This window comes from Eleginops maclovinus, chromosome 19 (genome assembly GCF_036324505.1).
Source record: "Eleginops maclovinus isolate JMC-PN-2008 ecotype Puerto Natales chromosome 19, JC_Emac_rtc_rv5, whole genome shotgun sequence".
In the NCBI taxonomy this organism is placed as follows: Eukaryota; Metazoa; Chordata; class Actinopteri; order Perciformes; family Eleginopidae; genus Eleginops; species Eleginops maclovinus.
Genome location: NC_086367.1, coordinates 2,953,164 through 2,973,810, shown reverse-complemented (window position 1 = coordinate 2,973,810; position 20,647 = coordinate 2,953,164). Strand labels below are relative to the sequence as shown.

The following is a 20,647-nucleotide window of genomic DNA, read 5'->3' as shown; positions in this document are numbered from 1 at the left end:
TATGAGTGTATATATTATAACATCACCTTACCTCATCGTAATTAATTAAAGTTTTTAAAAAGAACCCTGAAAGCTTACAAAATATGTGAGCATAGAAGATCTTCTAGACCTGTGTCAAACAATTATTGAACAAACTTAATGAAATTAGTAAATAAAGTGTTATGTTTAACCCAATGCCTTCATCCGTACATTCTTACAGAAATTCTGTAAAAAAAGTTACAGTTTTAAAGGAACCTTTTTTTTTTTTAAGGAAAGTTTCTGATTGAAAAACACTTTGAAAAGTCTTTCATCACTGACAGTCAGGCCTGTACTCATGACTTCCAGTTTGTTGGTTAAATAGTACAGTCATATGAGGGAAGGCTGTGCCAGTATGCTAATGCAAATGCTAATTAGCTCAATATCCTTTCTACCAAATGTCGTCACTAAACATGATGAGACGCTGCAGATTCACAAAGACCGTCACGCCTCTCTCTCTCCCTCTCTCTCTCTCACACACACACACACACACACACACACACACACACACACACACACACACACACACACACACACACACACACACACACACACACACACACACACACACAGCAGTGGGTGAGGTCTGGGTGTGACAGCCTCCACCAGGAATGCAGTAGTGTGTGTTTTGAACTACATACTCTCACCCGGGCTGATCTGTCAGTTTTTCTCAATGTCCTGACAGACCCACACTGACAACTGTCATTGGATCAGAATGGAAACAGAAAAGGAAGAACACAGAGACGAAAGCAGGAGCTGTACGGATACATGAAGACAATGACAGAGGATTTGATTTTCCTAGACACCTGAGGGCTCCTGCCAAACTGTTTAGGAAATCTCTGACTCAACCGGTTCTTGATGACTTCTTTTGCTCATGGATTTATTTTACCTGCCACTTTCTAACTGAACAAACTTCTTGTGGATTACGTTGGCAACATTTTGAATTCAACTCTCAAAGACGTTCCGTTTCAGATTTGTGTCTCTATTTATGTTGATGACAGCTTAAAGTCCATTTCAGCATCACTATTTGACTTTTACTACCTTTTTTTATGTTATATTTCTTTGTGTCATATAGATATATTGTCAGAAAAAGTCAAGTGTAGTGTTCAGTGATAATATGCTGTTGAAATGGTGTAATGACGCTGGATTTTGAGCTACAGTGACAGCAGAGTGAGTGATTTGATCTGACACCTGACACACTGCTGGAGCTCAGCATGGCCTCTCGCTGCAGCGCATAGACGGGGTCAAAAAGGTAAGGAGGCTGAGAAGATTTATGTAGAGGAAGAGGACAAATTCCACCATGTCTTTAAAAATAATTATTATCTGTCATTTTTAACGTCTATGTCCCGTTTTACAGCTTTCAATTTACAGTTTGATATAGAACTAACCAGTACTGGGTCCAACACTTATTTAAATGCAGTGATAGAAGAAGTATAAGTACAAGTTAATACAGTTTTTGGTTTGTAAAATTAGTAAGAAATGCTGTCACAATTATCCAGATCCCAAAGTGAGAACTTTAAAAGAGAGCTCTTTATATTTGAGAAGTAGAAACGCATGTTCTTTTAACGTGAAAAAATAATTTGTGACTTAACCAAAGCTAAAAAGTATATTTCTGCTGTGAAATGTAGAGGAGAAAGTAAAAAGTGGCATGAAAGAATAAATGACTCAAGGGAAGTACAAGTAGCTCAAAATCCTACTTAAGTAAATGTGATTTAAGGCTACATTTCACCTCTGTTTTTAATGTAGATACAGAGCTCTACCACTGGGCAATTTATTGGAAAGGAGAATTAATGAACTAAATAATAATACTATAACATATTTAATAGACTGTGTGATTTATTTGTTTGCAACATGGTAGCCTGTATTTAAACACCTGTAGTGAAATTCAGAGGACGTAGGTAAATCAGTCATTTGCAGTTTCCATAGAGTTCTGAACACAACAACAGAACACTCACAGGTTCTGGTATAGTAATGAATTTGTAATGCCATGACCCTATACCTCTGACCTATAACACTTAACATTATTTGGGACAATATTGGAAAGATCTGATCAAAGCAATGGACCCTTACTCTTACCATCCTCCTGCATCAAATACTCATTAGAGCGCCAAATGCCGATGAGTAATATACATTATTTCCTCCTGCTAAAGTACCAATCTGCAATGACCTGCTGCTTTTGAGTTTTTTTAAAGAAATGAACTGCATATGGGTTAAGGTTGATGTTTTCAGTAGGAACCATTGGGCTTGGAGGAGCCAAAACCAGAACAGGAAGGTTCAGAAAGTATTGACACATTGTTGGTTTGGGTTTTTTCATTAGATATGTTGACACTAGGACAAGTTAATAAATCAGCCAGTCTCGCACTGTGAGAGGGTAGACCACATAACTGCTACAGATGGAAATGTGTCACCAGGAGAGAAAAGAGACCGCTACAGAAGCTTAGCGGCCTCATCAACAACACACATTATTGTTAGGAAAAAACACCCTCGGGCAGATATTTACTGACGGAATTGTTTTGGAGTGAGAGTTAATCCCTGCTGTCTGTAGCTGGCACTGACCTCTGATCTGCGTGGAAGCGGGCTAGAGAACACACATTCCTCTCATGGGTCGATGATGTTGATTAAAGCCTGCGCACTCTGAGCAGCATGATGAATTATATCCCCGTCATCAATCCATACACAACATAAGTATACACACACAGCTCTGATCATAATAAGAGCAATCACATGCTTATACTCGAACACATGCAACGAGCACATGTTCAAGTATAAACAACACATGCATGAACATCAGCTATATATCAGAAAGAGTCAAAGTACTTGTGTTTATTTGTGCATTTGTTCTTTGTGTGCCTATGAGAGCTCGACTGCGAGTCGATATACTGTATCTGACAGTTTGCAGATGACTGTATGTTATGATTTCAAGAGACCAATGCATTTATATAGCGCTTCTCCAGTCTATACGACCCTTCAAAGAACTTTTTCCATAAACACAGATATCTACTAAATAAACCTACAACTTGACGACCAATATTGATTTAAAAATAGTCTGTTCCACTGTGTACCAATGGCTGAAACTGCAGCGACATCAATGTAACTTAAAATAACGGCAGCACTGATCGACATTTTCTGTAACTGTCCAAGTCTGTTCACATTTATTTTCCATGAACCATCCTTTAAACACTGCCAAAGCCCATACTGTGTTCCTGTTAGTGTTTACTTCCTGTCTGTCTACTTCTACTGTTCCCTTAGGGGTTTACTTCCTATCTGTGTTCAACTGCTGTCCCCTTTAGATTTTACTTCCAGTCTGTCGTCTTCTGCTGTTCCCGTTAGTGTTTACTTCCTGGGTACGGTCAAATAGTCAAAACATCAGCTCCTATCATGTATTCCTATCTATTATACGTGAAACGTCACAGGGTTAAGGAATAGTGGACAGGAGAATTCAAAAGGACTAAGGAAAAGAGACTGCGGTGCTTTGAGAATCCGACTGCACTTACACTATCCCACGTGTTGAAGATGAAGGACGTTATTAATGTGCGTCTGCTGTGGGGAACTACAGCTTCTATAAAGCGGACAACTGAAAGCGCATCTACTCTACACCGTGCTCTCTGATAGTGTTGTTTTATGCTTTATGAACGAGCACAACAGAGAGACATATATTCTTCATTACAAAGGTTGGAATTGAAATAAAAAAGGAAAGTGAAACTTATGCTTGTCACCGTCACCCTCCGGTCCACACAGTAACCCACATGAATCCCAATACGTACGATTATATGAAATGTTTTAAAATAAATATAAATGTATTTATTATAAACTTGTTATGCCTTAATCTATCACTTTGTATATCACCATTAAAACATGTTTTAAAGCGTTTCAGAAACCCCACACAGCTCAGTAAACACTGAAATGTGGACTTTATCTGATCATTTCAGTTAAAAAGTAACGTTCATATTCCTCCTTTTGATTGATATACAACTGAACGTTCAAAACGGAGCACTAAAGCAAGTTACGGTGTTTTAAACTGCTTAATAAGCACCGTAACTTTCATGAAACGCATTTCTCCGTCACGATCGGCTGTTTCCGTGAACGGCCGAATGTTGTGTCATGGCAAATGTTGTGGCCGCAAGGCATTGTGGGAGAGCATTTTCTCCTTTCCTTTCGTAAAGAAGGTCCAGTGAGTCCTAAAGGAGGTTATAAAGGAAGTTTCAGAGCTCCTTTCCTACCATCAAGAGAATTCGAACAGCTCTTATCATGGCGGCCACTGAGGATCTTCCAGGTCATTCCACTCCGTTAGGAGCCTTCCTAAGATATACTGACTATTCGACCATACCCCGTGTCTCTTCTGCTGTTCCCTTTAGTGTGTACTTCCTGTCTGTCTTCTTCTGTTGTTCCCTTCAGTGTCTACTTCCTGTTTGTCTTCTTCTGTTGTTCCCTTTAGTGTTTACTTCCTGTCTGTCTTCTTCTCTTGTTCTTGTTAGTGTATACCCCCAGTCTGTCTTCTTCTGCTGTTCCCTTTAGTGTTTAATTCCTGTCCGTCTTCTTCTGTTGTTCCCTTTAGTGTTTACTTCCTGTTTGTCTTCTTCTGTTGTTCCCTTTAGTGTTTACTTCCAGTATGTCTTCTTCTGCTGCTCCCTTTAATGTTTACTTCCTGTTTGTCTTCTTCTGTTGTTCCCTTTAGTGTTTACTTCCTGTCTGTCTTCTTCTGTTGTTCCCTTTGGTGTTGACTTCCTGTCTGTGTTCTTCTGCTGTTCCCTTTAGTGTTTACTTCCTGTTTGTGTTCTTCTGTTGTTCCCTTTAGTGTTTACTTCCAGTATGTCTTCTTCTGCTGCTCCCTTTAATGTTTACTTCCTGTCTGTCTTCTTCTCTTGTTCTTGTTAGTGTTTACCCCCAGTCTGTCTTCTTCTGCTGTTCCCTTTAGTGTTTACTTCCTGTCTGTCTTCTTCTGTTGTTTCACTTTAGTGTTACTTCCTGTCTGTGTTCTTCTGATGTTCCCTTTAGTGTTTACTTCCAATATGTCTTCTTCTGCTGTTCCCTTTAATGTTTACTTCCTGTCTGTCTTCTTCTGTTGTTTCACTTTAGTGTTACTTCCTGTCTGTGTTCTTCTGATGTTCCCTTTAGTGTTTACTTCCAATATGTCTTCTTCTGCTGTTCCCTTTAATGTTTACTTCCTGTCTGTCTTCTTCTGTTGTTTCACTTTAGTGTTACTTCCTGTCTGTGTTCTTCTGATGTTCCCTTTAGTGTTTACTTCCAATATGTCTTCTTCTGCTGTTCCCTTTAATGTTTACTTCCTGTCTGTCTTCTTCTGTTGTTCCCTTTAGTGTTTACTTCCTGTCTGTCTTCTTCTGTTGTTCCCTTTAGTGTTTACTTCCTGTCTGTCTTCTTCTGTTGTTCCCTTTAGTGTTTACTTCCAGTCTGTCTTCTTCTGCTGTTCCCTTTAGTGTTTACTTCCTGTCTGTCTTCTTCTGTTGTTCCCTTTGGTGTTTACTTCCTGTCTGTCTTCTTCTGTTGTTTCACTTTAGTGTTACTTCCTGTCTGTGTTCTTCTGATGTTCCCTTTAGTGTTTACTTCCAATATGTCTTCTTCTGCTGTTCCCTTTAATGTTTACTTCCTGTCTGTCTTCTTCTGTTGTTTCACTTTAGTGTTACTTCCTGTCTGTGTTCTTCTGATGTTCCCTTTAGTGTTTACTTCCAATATGTCTTCTTCTGCTGTTCCCTTTAATGTTTACTTCCTGTCTGTCTTCTGTTGTTTCACTTTAGTGTTACTTCCTGTCTGTGTTCTTCTGCTGTTCCCTTTAGTGTTTACTTCCAATATGTCTTCTTCTGCTGTTCCCTTTAATGTTTACTTCCTGTCTGTCTTCTTCTGTTGTTCCCTTTAGTGTTTACTTCCTGTCTGTCTTCTTCTGTTGTTCCCTTTAGTGTTTACTTCCAGTCTGTCTTCTTCTGCTGTTCCCTTTAGTGTTTACTTCCTGTCTGTCTTCTTCTGTTGTTCCCTTTAGTGTTTACTTCCTGTCTGTTTTCTTCTGTTGTTCCCTTTAGTGTTCACTTCCTGTCTGTCTTCTTCTGCTGTTCCCTTTAGTGTTTACTTCCAGTCTTTCTTCTTCTCTTATTCTTGTTAGTGTTTACCTCCAGTCTGTCTTTTTCTGCGGTTCCCTTTAGTGTTTATCTCCAGTCTGTCTTCTTCTGCTGTTCCCTTTAGTGTTTACTTCCTGTCCGTCTTCTTCTGTTGTTCCCTTTAGTGTTTACTTCCTGTCTGTCTTCTTCTGTTGTTCACTTTAGTGTTACTTCCTGTCTGTGTTCTTCTGATGTTCCCTTTAGTGTTTACTTCCAGTGTCCCCACAAAAGCACAAAATCCTCCTTAGCAACGATCTGTTCTACTTAGCAGCAGTCTGTTAGCAGGAATAAACAACCTCTGGAACGTCAAAATTGTCCTATCAGACCCGAGTATTTCATTAACTGTGTCATATAAATCATCATAACTATTGAGATTCCCCACTTAGAACCACACATCACTGCAGTGTATTTCCTCATAACTTGTGTATGAAAAAGGTAATTCTTGTTACGTTGTACCATCAGCACTCTATGACTGTGCCAGGTCCTTGGTGTGTTGCTGTAATTCCCATCTACACTGAAACTATTGTTCCAGCATACCACAGTGCTGTTTCTATCATAAGACTATCCTAGTATGAATGATGGATCTCTGTGATAGATGAACACCTGGCCACACCTCATGACTCAACAACATGTGAACAACAACTCTTCCAGTCAATCACACCCAAGTGATTGCGTGTGTTGTTCGTGGGTGATTTTTATGTGGTGATGTATCCGTGGGTTAGGGTTAGTGTGTGGTAATAATGCATGGATAATACTTATTGGTTGTTACATTAATTGACATTGGGCTGAGGAAGGGCCAGGTATGAGACCATTGTGTTGTTGGGGATTTAATGGTTTGTCTAACCTTCATCTTTACCGTAAACATGTGAAAAGTCAGAAGTCTCCGCAAGTGACCATAGTTATTTATCATAGTTCATTTTACCCACAGGGATTAATAAAGTATGTCTCCTTCTTTTAGCCAGTAAAACACATGTTATATGAGTGTTAGATGGAACAACATACAACAATTGAATTTCTCATTTTAATAAAAAGTCAGCTAAACATGTAGATTGTGTCACTATGGGAGGATAAAGTGCTCAGCATCAGGTTAACCAGATTCAAAACTGTAACCATAATTCAATATGTGTGCATTTTTTAGCCATTTGCTCAGTTTAATTTTTTTAAGTATGTCTTCACATGCACAGTCAAACAAGTTTTACTTCCTGTAATAATTCATCCTGTCCTGTTGGGTCATTAGGAGATCCCACCCCAACACACCTCCAATGGAATGGAAAACAGTATTCACTTGTCCTCCAACAGGTTTAATGCAACTCATTGTACTTTTAGGTCAAGTTGTTCGAATACTTTGTAGAAGGTCATATTACTGTTATACATCTATTGTATATCTATAAGTCTATGCCTTTTATCCAGAATATTGCTTCGTGTTCTGAGAAAAAAAATGACATTTTGGCCGCTTACAAATCAAATCACCTTACGAGTGTTCTCCCCCTGAATCAAGCCTTTTTTTACATTTCTGTCATTGTTTTACATCCTGTTTTGATGTTCTCACCTAGCTTTATTATTTTCACCTGTTGGTTTTTGTTAAGTCTGCTTTGTTGTACATCGCCAAGTTATGTTTTGACTGGGCAAAGCCTTACATAAAGATAGTTTCTGTTAAAAGTATCCGTCTAAGATCCACTTGCTCCAAGAAGATGTTAAAGGCTTGGTCCAGAGTAGGCAAGGCAAAACAGAACAGAACCTCCCGATGTACGACAAACATGAATCAGACTAAGACTCAACAAAAAATATAACCTGATACAAGTAGAACTAATGAGGAGATGAAGTTGAGGTGTATAGGATGTCAGGTGGTTGCAGGGCAAATTGGGGACAGGTTAAACTAATAAGACAAGGACAGACAATCAAGACAGTCACGAAAAACCAAGGTTGTATTTAGAAAACGTTCTTTCCCATGAAAGTTGCTCAGTGGCACATGAAGCAAATGTTGCCTCTTGAGAACAAAAACACCCAGATCTTCCCTGGTGTTTTCCTTGCAATCTTCCACATCCTTGGGGCCCAAACACCAGGCGTTTTCATTAAGCCCCGCCTCCAGTTGAATCTCCTAAGACAAACGTCAGGAAAAACGAAGTTGCTGCAAATTGCATCAGGATCAGTAACATTTGATTTGTAATTATTGTCTTGTCTTTTGCTCAATAGTTGTGCTGTAACCATGGCAATCCGGATGAAGCAGCCCCAGGGACATGGCATATCCTCTATATTTTCTTGTTGCTTTAGAGGTAGTGAACAGCCAGAGATAACCTACTGTCATGACAACCCCAACAATGCTGCTGTACTGGAGCCCACCCTGCCAATGCCCCCCGTTCAAGAGCTGGACTCTCTGTTCACTGAGCTGGTGGTGAGTCAATGTTCTACTCCATGTGCATTCAAACATCGGTCATTATTCAACAGCTACCTTCTAGTGACACATCCATCTCTTCTTTCTTCTGTCCCAGGATGAACTGGATCTTACAGATGAACACAGAGCCGCCATGTTTTCTCTGCCAGCAGAGAAGAAGTGGCAGATCTACTGTGGCAAGAAACTGGTAAGAAATGATAACTAGCCCTCAATCAATCAGTATTGGAAGTTATGTGTAGACTTTGGGCAGCTGCTTTTTACTTGGGTAAGAATTGCTGAAGTTGCTAATCCTTTTCTATTGCCTTCCTAAATGAAATGATATCATACAAAACAATATACAATTATGCTGACGTGGCAAAGCCCAAGAATTGTACACCTTTTGTGATTACTTTACTTCCTGAAGGACCACTTGTAACATGGATGTTTATGTGCATTTTTATTTTATATTGATATAATTGGTCAATAAAGTTTTTAAAAAAGTGCATTCACTTTTATGGAGCAGCTGCAGCTTCCGATTTTCAATTATTTTGATAAAGTGCTTATTAGTAAATAAGATATTTACCTGTACATATTTTAATTTCAATGTAGTTAATTTGATTATCCTGTGTGAAACCATACTGTCCTGTTTTTCATTCTTATTCTGTTGCTGCTTAACTACTACCTGACACTTGGATTTGTTGTGTACCGTAGAATACTGTCTGTATGCATATCCATGACCCTGTGCTGTGTGTCTGCATATGTGTGTTGCAGGAGGCAGAGGAGAACAATGGAGCAACCAGATGGCCAGAGTATTATATTGACCAGCTCAGGTCCCTGGCCGCTGTGAGTTACAACCTGTTCCAACTTTATCCATGACGCAGACTTGGATTTTATGCCTGTTCTACACAAAAAGTACTATAAAAGGAAAAAGATATACATTCATTGGGAAATATGCATCAGGGGATATTACTGGTGGGACAGTCAGTGAATTACTACTATACAGTGGCAGCTAGCGTGAGGCGACAGTATGCTAAACTCTAGAGAAGAGTATAAGATAATTATAAGACGTAAATATATATATATATATAAAAATGTCTTTGTAAATTTAGAGAGTACAACTTCGATGGATATTCATGATGCGGCTCTTCTCGGGCTCTGGTCGATCGAAAAGCTAACTGGTTGTTAAGGGGTTTGCAAGTTTAACCAACTGTAAACCAAACTAGCCCCAGCAAAGAACTAGAAAGGAACTCAATTCAATGGAAAAGTCCAGACTTCTCCAGTCTCTAATCAGACACAGCTCTACCAGCAGTGAACAGAAACAGAGAGCTTTCTGTCTTTTTTCTAGCGGGTGTCCTCTGTCATGCAGATGTTGTTTTTTCAGGAAATGATTACAGAGGTCCGGACCTCTGTCCCCTCATATCATACTACTGCCATCAGTATTGAATAGGGTTTATATATTGGCCTCAAACATGCATTTGTCAGGTGTACGTTATGTCTTCATGAGCCTCCTTAAAGGTATCCTATTATGCTATATTTGAACAATATATTGTAATGTTTTGCTCAAAATACCAAACAGATCCTCCATTGTAGCATGCCTCATCCCCCTCTGTTTCAGCCCTGTTCCTGAAGTGCTGATTCTGTGACTGTCGCTTTAAATTTGAGCTGAAACTGATACACATCTTGCATTGTTTCTGATAAAGCACATAGCTTGACATGTTCTTTCTCAGTGTTTACCACTAGAACAGAGACATTATATGTATTATATTTACAACAACTCTAAGTCCCTCCTGCAGACATCCTGCTGAACACACAGACACACAGAGCTGCTGCGAAGGGCATTCAGCTCACTGACGGTATATGGGGGACGATAGGTTGGGACGTGTCATGTGGGTGGGCCGTTGGCAGGAGTTCAATGTAAAGCCAGCCCACATTTCGGTTATGACATCATAACCGAAGCAAATCTGGATCAGCTCGTTTGTTAAAGATATGGATAAGGAGGAAAAGAGAGAGGGTTATATTTTCTGACACTTTGTGAGTCTACTTGCACACCGGGGACACATATTTATGTATAAAAGACATCACAAAGTGCACTTTGCATAAGTGGGGACCTTTAAGGATGGCTGACAGTAGATTACTTTCTTATGTGGTACACATCCTGCAGAACATCTGTGCATGTATAAAGAGACAATCTGTGCAGCTTTTGGTACTTCCCAATTTTTAGTTATTCGCGTCCAACAATTTCTGAAAAGTTGTAAAGCGGTTTTTTTTTTCAACCCTTCTCTTGCCAGAGGAAGACTCTGCTGTCACTGGAGGATGACGAAGAGCAGGGAAATCATAAAATCGCAGATGGCCTGAAGACGGCACTGAGGACACAGCCGATGAGGTACAGACCCAGTCGAAGTTATCCTAAGAAAATGAACATAACCTTAAGCTTTGTTTCTTTTTCCCATGTACTGCAGTGATGTAAATAATAACCCTCACCTTGTGACTCACCTCCACCAGGTTTGTGACGCGGTTCATTGAATTGGACGGCCTGTCTTGCATCCTGAATTTCCTCAAGTCAATGGACTATGAGACCACCAACTCTCAGATCCACACCTCCCTGATCGGCTGCATCAAGGCTCTGATGAACAACTCCCAGGGCAGGGCTCATGTGCTCGGTCACTCTGAGAGCATCAACATCATCGCACAGAGTCTCACCACTGAAAGCATCAAAACCAAGGTTCAGGCATTCAATATCCCATAATGACAAAGATAGAAGAAGATGACATACTTTCTTAATCCTACATTAGGAAATTACACTTTCACTTATCATACCTGAAATACACAAGGGTAAGAAGGGAATTTGCCAGCTAGTATTCAATTTATTTTTTCATGATCCATGTGGGGAACATGAACCAGTGATTATCAGTGGGCCCAAGCCAAGTCCCTGTGGACTGAGCTACTTGTACCTCATTGCTATGACTCTTAAAATGAAGCTCAAGTGCTTCCCATTTCTCTTGATCATCATTGAGGTGTTGCTCCTTAATTGATTAGTTGTGATTTTGATGGACATACCCCTGTTTATATAAAGTCTAAGATATTCCGATATATATAATAAAGGAAAAATCTTGTGTTTTTGAGGAGGATTCTTAGGACACGTTATTTTAGCTTTTCATTCAAAGCAACTTACATTCGCTTCACGACCCTAGACATGCTTACGGGCAATTTATCGAGGCTCTGGTTACTTCCGACCTTCCAACAGGACAATGTTCAAATGCACAACCAAGACGACGCTGTGTATTTCTCACACATTCTTGGCCTATCAGAATGATCCTTCTTATAATGTGATTCTTTTTCTCTCCCTAGGTTGCAGTGTTAGAGATCCTTGGTGCAGTATGTTTGGTTCCAGGAGGCCATAAGAAGGTTCTAGAGGCCATGCTGCACTACCAGAAATTTGCCTCGGAGAGAACGCGCTTTCAGGTCTGCTTTTTTTTTTTCACAATGATTTTATCAACATTTTATACACAAAACACATATTAAATGTGTATCATCTTACATTACAATTCTAAGTGATCAACACCTATTTTCCTACACAACTAAGTTTTATGCAACCCTTATAAGTTCTGTTATGTGTGCAGACCTTGCTGAATGACTTGGACAGATCCACGGGCCGCTACAGAGATGAAGTTAACCTGAAGACGGCCATCATGTCCTTCATCAATGCTGTGCTCAGTCAGGGAGCAGGAGAGGTGAGGAACCATCCATCTGTCTTACTTCTGCAGAGATCTAGAAAGAGCTAAAGTGATGATCGTTTTTGTCTCAAGCAAGTACTTCTCTCCGGGAGAATATCTCAACCTGAAAATGTTGTGTATGTTTTCAGAGCAGTCTGGAGTTCCGTATCCACTTACGTTATGAGTTCCTGATGTTGGGCATTCAGCCCATCATTGACAAGTTACACTCTAATGACAACGCCATCCTGAACAGGTTCGTAAATGAGACACACCTAAAGATTTTTAAACATCAATACTCAAATTATTAACAAATATGTGAGAGTTCAAGGGAATATATATATACGTTCTTTGACAAACTTTGATTCCATTCCACTCTGTTTTTGCTGTTTCCAGACATTTAGACTTCTTTGAGATGTTGAGGAATGAAGACGAGCTTCTGATGTCCAAACAGTTTGATGCTGTAAGTCCTTTTAGACCGTCCAAATGTCTTTTTGAAATCACTTCATTTAGCTCCATTAACCATCAGAAATACTATCACTTACTGTAAGGATAAAGAGACATAACACATTTCAGATTTTAAAACACCATCTGTTATCTTAATGGGAATTTTATAGAAAAAGGAAAATAAGTAACATAACAGCTGTTGTGTGTTGCTGTCCCATTATATAAAACACACTTTTACTATCTTGTCTTTTATATTGCATTTCTTTTTGATGTCAAAACTCAAGTCAGATGTGTAATATGTCTTAAGAAATCTTACAATTGTCTTTCTCCTCAGGTCCATGTAGAAACTAAAAGTGCCAGCCAGATGTTTGACGTGATCAAGAAACATCTGAGCCACACTGAAGCGTACCCTCACCTGTTGTCTGCACTGCAACACTGCCTCATGATGCCTTGTAAGACTGGTTGTCCACCTGTCCATCATTTACTAATGTACCTTTGTTTTTAAATCACCATCAATCTGAACATTCTACCCTTTGTCTGCAGACAAGCAGAGCAACACCACACTTCAGTACTGGGTGTTGTTGGATCGGATCGTCCAGCAGTTGGTTCTGCAGACAGACAAAGGGGAAAACCCCGATGTGGCTCCACTGGAGGACTTCAACGTTAGAAACATTGTAAGCATGTAAGTTTCAGAGGTTTCTAATTTTGGGGCATGAGCATTAAGTCATAGATGTTTAGCTTCTTTAGGTCACATCATATTATTGCTGCTTTATGTAAACCGCATCCGTTTGAAGTGTTGGTTGTGCTGTTCTCACCTCAGAAATGATCATGATGTGTTATGTATATTTTTCTATCTATCTATATCTCTATCTATCTATCTATCTATCTATCTATCTATCTATCTATCTATCTATCTATCTATCTATCTATCTATCTATCTATCTATCTATCTATCTATCTATCTATCTATCTATCTATCTATCTCTCTATCTATCTCTCTATCTCTCTATCTATCTATCTATCTATCTATCTATCTATCTATCTATCTATCTATCTATCTATCTATCTATCTATCTATCTCTCTCTCTCTCTCTCTCTCTCTCTCTCTCTCCCTCTCTCTCTCTCTCTCGGCAGTGTGAACCCATGGTTAAAAAGCAATCTCTGACCTTATTGTACAAACCGTTTTTGGTAACGATGAGTTAAATAAGCATGGTTTATATAATTACATTCCACAAGAGAAAAACACTTTTCAGGGTCCCTATAGTGCTTTTATCAACTCCACAAAATGAAATTGATTTGTGCAATTAACAATAAATGTTAATCACATTTTTAAAAGTAAATAAGTAAAATAGAAGTGTAGCACAAATGTTTTCAAAAGTGTTCTGGGACAAGAGTGTGTGTTAACGCCTGTGGAGGATTATACATTAGCTTTATTTACAAGTAATTATTAAATTATTTAAATCAAAATGATTAATTATAAAATAAATCATCTTAAATAACTAAACTGTCAATGAGGTAACTTTGGTATGTGTGCGTTTCGTGTCTGTAGGCTCATCAAAGAGAGCGAGGTCAAACAATGGAAAGAACAAGCTGATAAAATGAGAAAAGGTAAACACACACACACACACACACACACACACATACACATACACACACACACACACACACACACACACACACACACACACACACACACACACACACACACACACACACACACATACACACACACACTTTTTATGCAGGTTTCTTTGCTGATGGAAAACATCATCACTGCAGGTTACTGTGTCCAAAAGAATAATTACAAACAATAACATAATAAATTGAATGTTTTGGTTAAGTTTCCCTCACACAGTTTATTCAGTCAGTTTTACATTTTGCAGTTTTGATTATCTTGGAAATGAAGAGTTATTTAGTGCTTTGCTAATTTCATTATTTAATCAACAAATTGGTGCGTCAGGATCCCAGCATGCAATGCAACCAAAATAATGGTAAATAAGTCCGCTGCAGGAACAATGCTTGTTAGCTGTTAGCTGCTCTACCTTCAACAATACCTCCACCGTAGTTTAGAGAGTTAACTCATGCTGTATGTTTCCACCTTCCCTTCCCTCCAGAGCACCAGAACCTACAGCAGCGCTTTGAAAAGAGAGAGCGGGAGTGTGAGGCCAAGAACAAGGAGAAAGACGACATGATGGTCATGCTGAACAAGCTGAAAGACAAACTGGAGCGGGAAAGCAACGAGCACAAGCAGGCTCGACAACAAGTGGGAGACCTGTCTGCCCGGCTGCAGCAGCAAAGCTCCGTATGTGTCACAGGGACAATAAACATTTTTGATTTGTGTTAATACTGCCATTAAATGTATAATCCATGTTCATAATGAATTCTCTTGTTAGACCTCCAGTGTGCCAGGAGGACCTCCCGTGGCGTATGCCGGTTCAGTTCCTCCAGGTCCTGTCCCGTCCCTGCCTTTTGCTCCTCCTCCTCCACCACCTCCCCCTCCGCCACCTCCTCCCCCAGGAGGCCCACCAGGTTTTGGCATGGCTCCGTTTGCCCCACCTCCTCCACCAGGAGCTCCACTAGCGACAGCCCAGAGGAAGAATATTCCTCGGCCATCCAACCCCCTGAAGTCGTTCAACTGGAGCAAGCTGCCTGAGGTACTGCTGTTGCTGAGAGAGAGGGCATAGTGTTGGTTTGGGATGTGTCCCGAATGTTCACTCATTCAGCAGCTACAGTGTAGTTATGGCAGTGGCGGGCCGTGCATTTCACACCTAGGCCTTCAGTGATGTCCTACACAGTCCTACCTGAATTATTCCACCTCTTAATACCATCATTATGACGCCATGGCTCTAGAAACTATACATTTAGACAGAAACGCAGTATAACCGGGCGTTGCATCACCTTAACATAGTCAAGTACAACAGAGTTATATTAATATTTCCGAAGCATTTATAATCAATACATCAGCATTTACAGTTAACTTAATTAATCAGATTATCTGACAAACCGCTCCTTGACACCTGTGTCCGTCACATAACGCAGGACAAGTGCCAGCTGTGCTACATTACCCACATCTGACGTCTCGTCCACCATAACAGCGACAAAGGGTGCTTTTTTAATCTTCATTTTGATCTCTTCTCCCATCACTTCAGCAATAGCATAAATCAGGTCGTTTTGTATTTTGCCTGACATCCCAGTAAACATGTTGTTTGTGTACAGGTGGTAATGCAAATCTGTGTTGTTCTCAGCAAGAAAAGAAAGAAGCTCCACGTAGTTTCCTCTGTTTCTGGACTCGGCGCTTTCATCGTGTCCCCTAAATGAAAGTTCCTGTTTACCCAAAAACAGCACACAATCAATCAGTCTTTCAATATTTCCCTATTTTTGTTCACCCTTTCGTTGTGGAGCTCCGTTTCCCTGCGCACTTGTTCGTTGAGCTGTAGATCCACTCGGGTGTCCCCAAAGGTTTTCAAAAGCACCAGTGCTTCCAAGTGCCCAGCTGTGCTTTGGTGTCTCGTTGCTGCCTTGGTTAGACAACTCAAGTTTGCAAATTTAGTGTGGCTCCAAACACCAAATCGATCAGTTGCAAATACCAGGCATTCCCGGCAGTACAATTTGCAGTGCCTCTCGGAGGCTGTGAGCCAGGGGTACCGCTCGTAGTTTCCCTGCTGTGCTAGGCTCGCTAGCGTTGGAGTTGGTCGTTCCCTTTTCAAGATGTGTAGCTTTACTTGAAAAGTTCGTTTTGAAAATGGCGTTGTAATTATATCTTCGACCAAATTGATCTCTTCTCCTCCTTCAGCCATTGTGGGTTGAAAAAAATAGCTTGTAGAAATCTACACAAATTAGCTCGCTCAAGTTCTAGTTCTGTTTGCTAGCTTTGCCCATAGACTGTATGGCTCTGCCTACTGCCTAGCTCTGCCTCTCAATAGTGCGTATCCAATCAGAAGATGTGCACGTGCTAACGTTAGCGTACGCCTGCTAGCTGGCCCGTTGTCGCCACCTCGAAATCTGATTGGTTAACGCCACAATTTTGTTTGCGTTCACTTTAAGCTACAGCTGCCCGCACTGTTGATTCTGAAGGCCTAAGGGCAGATTTCTTTGACCCTAGCAACACATTATGGCTGAAATATGATTGGATAAAAGCTCTAACATAAAGGCCAGACCCTCCAAATCTCGTTCTGAGGCTGGAAGCAGCGCAGCCAAGACGAACGCTATAAAATGAAGAGAATAGACTATGGGGAATAATTTAATACGTATTTGTGGAAAAAATATATCAAAATTTAATTTATATTCTGATGATGTTTAGGCCAGCAGAGAAGGCCTTGCTGGCCCTGATGGCCCACCACTGAATTATGGCAATGAAAATCTTAGGTCCCGAGCTTTTCCAACAAGGCAACATATTGTAAAAGGGCATAAGCCAAAATAATAAAATAAATACAAATAGAAATAAAAAATAGTGCAAAATGAAATAGAGTAGTTTAAATGAGAGTAAAATAGTGCAGGTATTGTGTTAGACCAGTCCACAAGCAATGAGGTATTAGTGGAGCAGATAAGTGAAACAATCGTTCAAATAGTGATACAAGCACCAAACTTGGTCCAAATACTCCTTAGACATTACTCTTTTGAAAAAGTACGTGGGCCACTTGAAATTCAAGATGGCCACCCATTTTCCAAGATGGCCACCATGCAGACTTGTAAATGGGGACATTTGACACATAATCTCACCACTTGGGTGATTTGGATTATCTAAAATTGTCTAAAAGTATAGGGAATTTGAACTTTTCCTAAGCCTCACCCTTGCAGCTACATAGTCTTGTGCAGGTAAGAACATATCAGTTGCTTTTGCACCTTCCATGGCATTCTGAATGGCATCCACACTTGGTCAGCTGTTGGCAACTCTCTGCAATGGGTGGAAGTGTTGTCCAGAAGACCTTCCATGTATCTCCACTCTTTGTCCATCCCCAGTCAGCAGGACTCTATGTCTCTGGTTGGCGTAGTATTGTCTGACTCCATATGCAGCCTAGGCAGCAAGCTTGACATGCTGAAGTAGTGCTACACGAGTTGGAGGAATGGTTTCATAAGGCCTCTGTTTCCGAGCAAACATTTCCAGTCTGGCATCATCTACACATGCAACTGTACTGGACCTGTCATACATAGTCACCACAAACATCTGTAGGACCTCCAGTTCATCATCACCTACTGTTGGTGGGTACCAGATGCCTCAACACACACATCCCAGGTTTGCCATGCAGACTTTTCCCTTTGCTGCGGAAGCCTGAAACAACATCGCAACCAGTGAAGGAGAAGAATCGGAGGATGAAACCCTCTTTATTGAATTACTTCTTGGGACCTAATATTTTCATGGCCAAAACTACACTGTAGCTACTGTGCACATGATAATAAAAACCCTTGAACCTTGATCTGATATAGCAGGTGACAAGTAATACATTTTAAAAACTTTTTCACAATTTCTCTTGCTTTTGTCGCTCCTAGGTTTCAAGTTTCAAGGTTTTATTTGTCATATGCACAGCAGATACAGCGTATATGTTGGCAATGAAAATCTTATGTCGCGTGCTCCTCCAACAACTCAACATGCATGGTGCAAAAGATAAATAAAGTAGTGCAAAAAGAGAGAAGAATATTTACAATATTAACAATAAAGATTTGAGGATGTGAAATATATACATATGTGGAATACATTGAAAGTATTTAAATACTTTACACTGTTGAATGAGGAGGTATGGACAGATGCATATATTATGTATAGCAGATGTATATGGCAGATATGTACAATATATAGATATGTGTACTATAAACAGATATGTATGGCAGATGTGTATAATATATATGTATGTGTGTACTATAAACAGATGTGAGTAGACATTCACACAGCTCAGGAGTTCAGTAGTCTTATAGCCTGTGGTATAAAACTGTCTCTGAGTCTGGTGGTCTTGGTCCGGATGCTGCGGTACCGTCTGCCAGACGGCAGCAGACAGAACAGATTGTTGCTGGGGTGATGGAGGTCCTTTAATATCCTACCGGCCTTCTTCCTACACCGCTGGGTGTAGAGGTCCTCCATGGATGGCAGCTCCGTCCTGGTGATGTGCTGAGCAGTTTTCACCACCCTCTGTAGAGTCTTGCGGTTGAGGGCGGTGCAACTGCCATACCAGGCGGTGATGCAGCCAGTCAGGATACTCTCGATGGTGCACCTGTAGAAGTTGCAGAGTATCCTGGAGTCCATGTTGAACTTCCGCAGCCTGCGGAGGAAGAAGAGCCGCTGTCGAGCCGTCTTGGATATGACCCTGGTGTGATGTGTCCATGTCAGGTCCTCACTGATGTTAACCCCGAGGAACCTGAAGCTGCTGACTCTCTCCACAGGAGTCCCGTCGATGGTGATGGGTGTGTGTGCCTCTCTCTGCCTCTTCCTGTAGTCCACAATCAGCTCCTTTGTTTTGCTGACGTTGAGATGGAGGTTGTTGTCCTGGCACCAAGATGTCAGGGCTCTGACCTCCTCTCTGTACGCCGTCTCGTCGCCGTCTGTGATCAGGCCGATGACGGTCGTGTCGTCAGCAAACTTGATGATGGTGTTGGAGCTGTGTGTGGCCACGCAGTCGTGCGTGAACAGGGAGTAGAGGAGAGGGCTGAGCACACAACCCTGAGGGGCTCCGGTGTTGAGGGTCAAGGTGGAGGATGTGATGTTCCCCATCCGCACTGCCTGGGATCTGCCCGTCAGGAAGCTCATGATCCAGTCACAGAGGGCGCTGTTGAGCCCAAGGTCCCTGAGCTTAATGATGAGCTTGGAGGGCACAATGGTGTTGAATGCTGAACTGTAGTCAATGAACAGCATTCTCACATAAGTGTTCCTCTGGTCCAGGTGGGAGAGGGCAGTGTGGAGGGTGAGGGAGATGGCATCATCCGTGGACCTGTTTGCTCTGTAGGCAAACTGCAGGGGGTCCAGTGAGTCAGGGAGGGAGGAGGTGATAAAAGTTTTGACTAACCGCTCAAAGCACTTCATGATGATGGAGGTGAGTGCAACTGGGCGGTAGTCATTGAGGCAGATGGGTTTTGTCTTTTTGGGGACAGGGACAATGATGGACTCTTTAAAGCATGTGGGGACTACAGACTGGAGCAGTGACCTATTGAAAATGTCTGTGAACACATCTGCCAGCTGAACTGCACACACCTTGAGAGCACGGCCAGGGATGCCATCAGGTCCTGGAGCCCTGTGTGTGTTGATCCTTTTCAGAGATCTACACACATCTGCACTGGTTAAAACCAGTGAGCAGGGATCCTGGGCCTTTTGTGCCTCCACAGCCGGGGGCTTCTCGAAGCGTGCATAAAATGTGTTCAGTTCATCTGGGAGAGATGCAGACACTTCCTCAGCACCACTCGTTGTCCTTTTGTAGTCTGTTATTGTTTTTAGTCCAGATCACATATTTCTGGCGTTGGAGCCCTTGTAGTTCGACTCCACCTTGTCCCTGTATTGTCTTTTCGCACTGCTAATAGCTCTCCGGAGTGCATACCTGGAATTCCTGTACTCATCCAAATCACCGCCGCTGTGCGCGATGGCCCGTGCTTTAAGTTTAGCTCGGACCTCGCTGTTTATCCAGGGCTTCTCATTTGGGAATGTCCGTACAGTAATCCGCGGCACGACGTCATCGATGCATTTGCCGATGTAGCAAATCACCGCGTCAGTGTGTGTGTTTATATCGTCCTCAAACACACACCACTCCGTGATGCCAAAGCAGTGGCGGAGAGCAGAGTCAGACTGCTCGGACCAACGCTGCACTGTCCTTGTCACAGGTCGGTCCCTCTTCAGTCTCTGCCGGTAAACGGGGAGCAGAAGAAGAGATATGTGGTCTGACTTGCCGAAGGGGGGGCGGGGGAGGGCTTTATATCCATGCCGGAAAGGAGTGTAAACATGGTCCAGTGTATTTCCACCGCGCGTGGGGCAGCTGACGTGCTGATAGTATTTCGGCAGGACTTTCTTCATGTTGGCTCTG

General features: G+C 41.4%; 1 protein-coding gene across 1 annotated transcript in view; it reads left to right on the top strand.

The window, feature by feature from the left end:
• The first annotated feature begins 652 nt into the window (after positions 1 to 652).
• LOC134881573 (disheveled-associated activator of morphogenesis 1-like) overlaps positions 653 to 20,647 on the top strand; it is a 35,996-nt gene continuing 16,001 nt past the window's right edge. Inside the window, exons 1-15 of the mRNA XM_063909015.1 lie at positions 653 to 1,267; positions 8,316 to 8,514; positions 8,612 to 8,701; positions 9,265 to 9,336; positions 10,782 to 10,876; positions 10,996 to 11,215; positions 11,842 to 11,955; positions 12,114 to 12,224; positions 12,356 to 12,459; positions 12,600 to 12,666; positions 12,985 to 13,102; positions 13,194 to 13,332; positions 14,200 to 14,258; positions 14,765 to 14,952; positions 15,044 to 15,304. Of these exons, the coding sequence (XP_063765085.1) occupies positions 8,329 to 8,514; positions 8,612 to 8,701; positions 9,265 to 9,336; positions 10,782 to 10,876; positions 10,996 to 11,215; positions 11,842 to 11,955; positions 12,114 to 12,224; positions 12,356 to 12,459; positions 12,600 to 12,666; positions 12,985 to 13,102; positions 13,194 to 13,332; positions 14,200 to 14,258; positions 14,765 to 14,952; positions 15,044 to 15,304 (1,824 nt within the window). The 5' untranslated portion in view covers positions 653 to 1,267; positions 8,316 to 8,328. The remainder of the gene's footprint in view (positions 1,268 to 8,315; positions 8,515 to 8,611; positions 8,702 to 9,264; positions 9,337 to 10,781; positions 10,877 to 10,995; positions 11,216 to 11,841; positions 11,956 to 12,113; positions 12,225 to 12,355; positions 12,460 to 12,599; positions 12,667 to 12,984; positions 13,103 to 13,193; positions 13,333 to 14,199; positions 14,259 to 14,764; positions 14,953 to 15,043; positions 15,305 to 20,647) is intronic.